This window comes from Lolium rigidum, chromosome 6 (assembly GCF_022539505.1).
Source record: "Lolium rigidum isolate FL_2022 chromosome 6, APGP_CSIRO_Lrig_0.1, whole genome shotgun sequence".
Lineage (NCBI taxonomy): Eukaryota > Viridiplantae > Streptophyta > Magnoliopsida > Poales > Poaceae > Lolium > Lolium rigidum.
The window spans coordinates 77,674,273-77,682,031 of record NC_061513.1 but is presented as its reverse complement, the minus strand read 5'-3'; the positions used below and the strand labels follow the sequence as shown (position 1 = coordinate 77,682,031).

General features: G+C 43.4%; 1 protein-coding gene across 1 annotated transcript; it reads left to right on the top strand.

The window, feature by feature from the left end:
- Nucleotides 1-5,841: 5,841 nt before the first annotated feature.
- LOC124662825 lies at nucleotides 5,842-6,224 on the top strand. Its single transcript, XM_047200618.1, has one exon. The coding sequence runs from the start codon at nucleotides 5,862-5,864 to the stop codon at nucleotides 6,222-6,224; it is 363 nt and encodes a 120-aa protein (XP_047056574.1). The 5' UTR covers nucleotides 5,842-5,861.
- Nucleotides 6,225-7,759: the final 1,535 nt, after the last annotated feature.

The following is a 7,759-nucleotide window of genomic DNA, read 5'->3' as shown; positions in this document are numbered from 1 at the left end:
CATGTCACGCGGATCGTGCCCGCCGACCGTTGATCGTATGATCTAACGGGCGGGATAACCCCTATCTCTCTCTCGGTCGGGGCCACCACCCTCTCTCTCTCGTCGTCGGTTAGCTTCACGCAAAGTTTGGTTTTCTCGCATTATTTTTCACGAGCTAAATTATAAACTCTTTTTAGGCATTACGTTTCACGCAAAAAATGATAAACCACCGATTTGTTGTAGCCATTACTTTTCACGCAAAAAAATGATACACCATCACCGATTTGTTGTAGCCATTACTTTTCACGCAAAAAAATGATACACCATCACCCATTTCTTGTAGCCATTACTTTTCACGCAAAAAACGATAAACCATCACCGATTTTGTTGTAGCCATTACTTTTCACGCAAAATGATACACCATCACCCATATCTTGTAGCCATTACTTTTCACGCAAAAAACGATAAACCATCACCGATTTCGTTGTAGACATTACTTTTCACGCAAAAAATGATACACCATCACACATTTCTTGTAGCCATTACTTTTCACGCAAAAAACGATAAACCATCACCGATTTTGTTGTAGCCATTACTTGTCACGCAAAAAATGATACACCATCACCCATTTCTTGTAGCCATTACTTTTCACGCAAAAAATGATAAACCATCAATGATTTGTTGTAGCCATTACGGTAAATGATAAACTATCACAAATTACCATTTCTTTTAGGCATTATTTTTCACGGTAAAATGATAAACTATATCACGAAGTTCCATTTCCATCAAGATAGTCCGCATTACTTTTTAATTTTGTTGAGATATATACCCCCACAACGGTCGTCTCCTCCTTAATTTATTGTGTAAACCCCACAACGGTCATCTCCTCCTTAATTTATTGTGTAAACCCCCACCAACGTTCACCTCCTCCTTATTTTATTGTGTAAACCCCTACAACGGTCATCTCTCCCTTATAAACACCCACACGGCCATCCCTTGTGTCAATAGGTTCTGCCTCTCTCTTCTTCGTTCACATACACTTGATCCATTGCCATGGCTTCCACGTCTCGGACGCGGACCGGAAGGGGAAGGGGAGGGGAAGGGGAAGGGGAAGGGGAAGGGGAAGTGGATCATCACCATTGCCACCACCACCGTCAACACTGCCATTGATCATAGAGGAGTTCTTCATCGTCGTCTATGAAGACACTTTGGTCAAGAAGGTACGTACGCGTTCCCACATATATGATGCATGTGATTAATTATGGGCATGTTCTAAAAAACCTTTAATTTCAAACGATCGGCGCTCGATCTCTTTGCAGGCTCTCCCAAAAAAGTTTGCGGACTATCTTGACGGCCAGGAGCCGGCTAAGGTGTATCCGCGAGCAGCCGACTGTGGTCCTCGTCTCTGGACCGTGGAGGTCCTATTTGACGGTCAAGGCCGGATGTACCTCGACAAGGGCTGGGAGAAATTCACCATCGCGCATGGTGTGGATTTCGGCTGCTTCGTACACTTCAAATATGAAGGCGATGATGTGCTCACAGTGAAGGTTTTCGACGGAACAATGTGCAGGAAGTACTACTACTCGGACGACGAAGATACTGACGATGAAAGCGACGACGACGTGAAGCCATGCATCCATCCCCTTTAGATAAGGGGATTATGACCAAGAATATATATGTAGCTTCATATGCATCGATTTAGAGATCTAACTATTTTCTATATATTATGCACATGTAAAAGATAATGTCGCATTTCCACTATTATTCGAGCACCACATCCTCCAAACGATGCCGATGCCGATGCCGATATCGGCATGGTCGGAACGGGTATGCTCGCCGCCACTCGCTAGGTCAACGTCGGGATGCACAATGTTTAGCATAAGAGTCACTTTAGATTAAGCTGCGAAAATAGTCACCTGCCACGGCGGTCATTGGTCGCGGAGGCCCCACAGAGCGGCAATATAATTTTCTATAAATAAATAGACGACCCACTGGTCATTGGCTGCGGCAGCCCCATAGAGCGGCCCCATTTGTCATTGGCAGCACCGTGTATACAATCAGGAAATAAAACGATCCACGCGTCAACGGTAGATGGATGGCTACCCGTCAGCACGAGACGGTCGAGAGGAACTGCCCTCTATGTAGCCCCACCTCCGTGCAGCCCCACCTCCGTGCAGCCCCACCCGTCGGATTAACGGTAACGGTAAGGCCTCCGACCTCGACGGCAACCCGCGTCTTCGAGGGGTTTCAAACTAGAGGGAGGGGAAAGCTGAGGAAAAACTAACGAGCTGGGGAAAACTGAGTACAACTAACGAAGCAGGGGCACGAAAATAGAAATCCCATTAATTTAAGCTTTTGACAAGACGGACGGGCGCGCTATCATGCTCTAGTTAAATCTGAGTTGCAACCAATGTCGTAACTCATGACTAGCATGAATCACGAAGAAAATCTAACCGTCCGGAACAATTTTATAGTTGCACCCCACTTGTAACTAAAAAAAATCTCAGTTGCAGCTCCACTTGCAACTGACAAAAACTCAGTCACAACTCACAACCCAACTTGCAACTCATATGTACAAATCACGATGCAATCATACGGTGTAGGACTTGACTGAGCATCAACTAGAACTAGCACTAGCAATACCGTTTTTATTTATTTTGGGTAGTGTTGGGTGTCCTAGAAGATATCCCCGCGGCTCCCCAGCTTTAGAGCATGACGCATAACCATCTAGCCTCCCAATTACGCAATTGCTTTATTGAAGCAAAAAAAAATCAGTTTTTGAACGTTTTATGTTGTTTTAGCTTGTCCACTACGGCACTACCCCTCTCAATCACGCAAATCCTTCATTAAAGTAAAAAAAATGCATTTGCTTCATTGAGCAACCAAAAACAAAAGAAAAAGACGACACAATTCTAGCGAGGCGTCGTCGAAGACCTGGTAGCAAAATAGTTATGCTATTGCAACATCGTTGCATCATTGAGAAAATATTCGCAATTGACACCCATAATTGTGGTAGCATGTTGCTTGCATGTTCGCAGCGAAACGCAAACAAGTTTGTAGGATTCAAAAAAACTCAGTTACTTCAATTTTTTTTTGCAAAAATGCCTTCTTCACCATTGTGTCGGGATCGCATAAGAAGAAATCTGGTAGTGCGCACTGGCATGAAGTGTTCATAGCACTTCCAAGGTCCTTCGTAGCACCAAAGAATATCTTTACAAAGGTGTTATTAGATTTACCTCTATATTTAGATAGGTGTTAATATATTTACAGTCTATCTTATCAAAATTATAGTTCTATGTATACTATTACAATGTTTCTTGGTATGTTTCTACAAACCAAAGAGTATTACTATGTTTCACTACCAACTAGAGAGTATACACATAATGTGGATTTATTGGTTGAACCACCGTAACTTGCAAGACACATTTGATCATTAGAGAAATGGTAAAGAATTATGTCAATTGTTATTAATAATCTAACTTGAAAGAAACATTTGATCATTAGAGAAATGTTAAAGAATCATGTCAATTGTTATTAATAGTCTATAAACTATACCCTAGAAACTACCATTCTTAAGATATGTAAATATATTATTAATATGCACACACATGCACACACACTCGCACAATAGAGAGGGGGGGGGGGGGGGAGATGTATACATTATATATTTTGGGTAGTTGTCAAATATAAATTCAGGGGGAATATTTCTTTGCAGAGGATAATTTAAATTTGGCACAACAAATCTATGTTTAATAAATATATTGTAACTCATAATAAATGCTATAATAGTATCTAATAACATTATTATGTAGTTAAATATACAACTAAGTAATAGAAAATTATACTACTCACAGCCGAGATAGAGAAAAGATTATAAAGAGATATAAAATTTAAGTATAAATTATGCGTCCTCTCATTTTTCAAAAATTATGGTTGCAAGACTTCTATAAGACATTCGGGTTTTGGAGAAAAGAGCTGCGCTAGTGGTTTCGTCGGCTGGTCAGACAAACAAGGCGATCCGACAGTATATTGATTATGAGGCAAAGTCTTCATAATACTAGACTAAATCTAGGGTTACAACAAAGGTTTCGATGATCCTCTTGCGTGCTTCTACTAGCCTATATATATAAGAGGCTAGGTCTCAGAGTCCATTTTGGATCGGTTTACAAGTGTTTCATACAAGGTTATGTTTATGTCGGCTCCTCCAATGGGTCTTTCCTTATTTGACACGCTTTGGCTCCTGGGCTTTGGATGCCCCCGTCTTCTGGTCTCATGGGCTTCTCTCGATTATATACCAGGGCTACGCAAGCCGTAGGCCCAATAAGGTATACCCATGTCACCATCCAAGTGGTTCCCTGCCTTACACCCTACTCTCTCTCTCTCTCCCCCCGATGTGAGGTACCCCTCATGGCGTACTCATCCACAACGCAACGGTAGGTGGTACACCGTGCATGTTGCCCTCACGACATCAACCTGACATCGAAGCTAACAAACTAGACCAAACTACACCGAAGGAAACGGGCCTAGCCCAAAACTAGGTTTTCCTAAGCAATCTCGGGATATGGATCGCTCGGGTGATACAGATCATCTTGCATTTTACTCTATTATGAGCAGGAGCCCATATTCCCCACCCACAACGATCTCTATCTAGCGCTCCTCTTGAAGAACCGCTGCCCGGCCATGCCCATTTAACCCTACTAGCGTGGGTGCCTTCGCTTGCACGCATGACTTGATTTTTGGATGGTATCCCTCCTATTAGTTGTTTAAATTTGGAAATTGTTCGAAATTTGATTTTTTTTTAAAGTTCAAATTCTAAAAATGTTCAAACTTGTAAATTATTCATATTTGAAAAACATTTATGTTTTAAAAAGTTCAAATTTGTGAATAAAGGTTCAAATATTAAAAAGTTTCAAATTCGAAATCTGTTTAGATTTGAATATTTTTCAGATTTTGCAATTGTTCACGTAGAAGAAAGAAAACAGAAAAAGAAAAACCGAAAAGAAAAACCAGAGAAGAACCAGGAGAAAACCGAATAGAATAAGAAAATGGAGAAGAACCACAAAACAACACAATGCCTATGCAGAAACGCAGGAAAATCGAAAAAACATCGCTCCATCGCTAGTAACGGGTTGACCCATAATACCATCGCCCATGTGCGGTGAGGCAGATAGAGCCCGTTGTAGGCGAAGGAAATGATTTGGGAAAATCCTATTTGGCACCCAACACGAAGGTGTGTCGCATTGACGTGTACCCCAAACATCGCCTTGGCTTGTATCGTTAATTGTCAATGACGGAGTTGAAGAAGACCACCCCGCCTCAGACGGGCTGGCCGCGGCGTCCCCGGCGGAGGCGAGGAAAGGTACTTAGGATTTTGGGTGCAAGGTTCGGGTTCGGGTGCGGGAGCTCGCATGAGTTGGTCTGAGGGTGGGGTGGCCGACGCCGGAGAAGAAGGTGGGTGGTGGTGGGGGGGGGGGGTTAGAGGAAAGCTCCGTCACGGGAGCGGTGCGGGGCATGGGTGTTGGAGGCAGGCGGTCACGGCCGGCGGGGGTGGCTGGGGGATTCTTGGTGTGGAGATCGGCGAGCGAGAACGTGAGATGGAGGTGGGATGAAGAAGAAGGGCAATTATGGACTAGTTCTCTTTTTTTTTTTTGGCATGTACCTTTTTTTGTTGTTGTTGTTGAGGGAACTCCTTTTTCTTTGCTTGCGAGACCATCGTGGACGTTATATCTTGCGAAAGAAGTTTCAAGCCCAGTGTAGCCCACGTATATGCATTGCGAGACAAGCAAAGGGTCCAAATCGTAGCCTGGGCCAAATTCGCCTACCAATTCGGCCATTCCCCACTTGCCCTCAGAACAAGGCGAAGAAGTAGCGCACCACCACCAATGGCGACTCCCGGGGACGGAGAGGACGCGCCGCCGCCGCCGCCGGCCGCGGGGTCTGGAGGCAGCTTGATCGCGAAGCTGGGGGAGCAGTGGAGGAGTACGAAGGAGCACGCCGAGACGTACCCGTACGTGTGGGGCTCCTACATCCTCGTCTACGGCGGCCTGGGCGCCTACATCTCCTGGCGATGGATCAAGCTCCGCCGCACCGAGGACCGCGTCCGCGCCCTCCAGGCCCGCCTCCGCCAGCTCGCCGCCGCAGAGGAGTCGCAGGCCGCTTCCACTCATCCTGCCCCACCTCCACCTCCCCTGCAGCAGCAGCCGCCGCCGCCGACTGGGCCGGGCAAGCCCGCCTCCGCTCCGTGAAGAGTAAGATCCCGTAGCCAACTTTTTTGACTTGAAAAAATGTTACAAGAGCACAAACCCCGCATCGTCGTCCGAGCTACAGGCAGTGCTTGGTGTCATGTTTATTGTGTGATCCTGGACCGAAAGAAATGGTGAAATGTAGATTTATTATGTGTTCATATTCGAGATCATTGTGGAGTAGGTCTAAATTGTTGTGGTTCATGTATGTTGATCACTCCCACGAGGGATCTGGTGTTTTTGGTTTATGTCTGCAGTACCATTTTCTCTTGATTCACCTAGTATTTATGCGTTCAGGGCTGCTGCCTGCTGGTCGGAACTGATATGAGAATTCCATCTAGCTGCCTGATAATACTACTATTTCAACTTAATTGAGTGTCTTGTTGTACCGTCACTGTTGCAGTCATGTGCACTAGTGTGGAAACTTTGATAGAGAAATCTGAACAAATATGCTGTGTTTTGCTAACATTGTTCTTACTCATTAGCATAGCTACTCATTGAATTTGGAGGTGAACGTTCAACGTTGTATGGTCCTCTCTGGAAAAATGAACTGAAAGCTCAGCCAGCATGCTAGCATTGGCCTTAACATTGCTGTTATCTGCTGATTTCTTGAGTTCTCAACATAAAAGTGTCTACTGTAAGTTATGAATGTTGGTGCTAAGAATTTGTAATGTGCTCATAGAATGTTTTACTCCAGCCTCAGTTTGATCCATGAAACAATCCAGTATCAAACTTCCCTTACCTTAGCATCCCTAGCTGTACTTTTCGTGAAATTCACAACTCAGGCGTTGCTAACTATTTTTACCTATCTATGGAGTAATCTGGTGTTGATTGTTGAATAGCTAAAACTAATTCGCTGGTAATTTCTCACTCCCTAAGCCCCTCTAGACTAGTCACAAAAGAGTTGGATTCAGGTATGTGTGCAGTTAATTCTGTCTAGAGTCTAAAACTTGGCTATCGAGATCTTGAAGAAAGTTTGGATCAGACACTTCAAAATGATATGTGTAGATAAACAAACTTTCATTTTATTTTATTCTATTATGTTTTATGGCTATATCAAATAAAATGCATAACTCAAGATTCATTTGGAAACCATGTTGATGCCGAAAATGTGATTCATTTATGTTGTCAACAATAGCATTTCAGTGTGTACATTTTTTTTCTGGCTACCTAGCTTTGTTATACTAAAAAATTGTTATACTAAAAAAATGTTATATGCGTTGTTGGTTGTCTGGTGATGTTTGAAAGACTTAAATTCCTTTGTGCAAGGCCATTACTATGCAGTAAAAAAAATCTTGTTGTCTCTATTTGCCTTTGGCATGCTTCTAAACCGATACTCCCATCGTATAGATATATAGGAGTGCCTTTTATTTGGTTAAGATAAAGGTTTGACCAACATTTGCTCCACCAAATGTGTGATTTACCTGAGGCAAAATCACAATCATAAGTAGTTTTGAACACGAATCCATCACATCAGTTTCGTGTTACATCAACTAGTAAATTACATAGTAACGGAGTAACTCTTGGTCAAAGGCTTG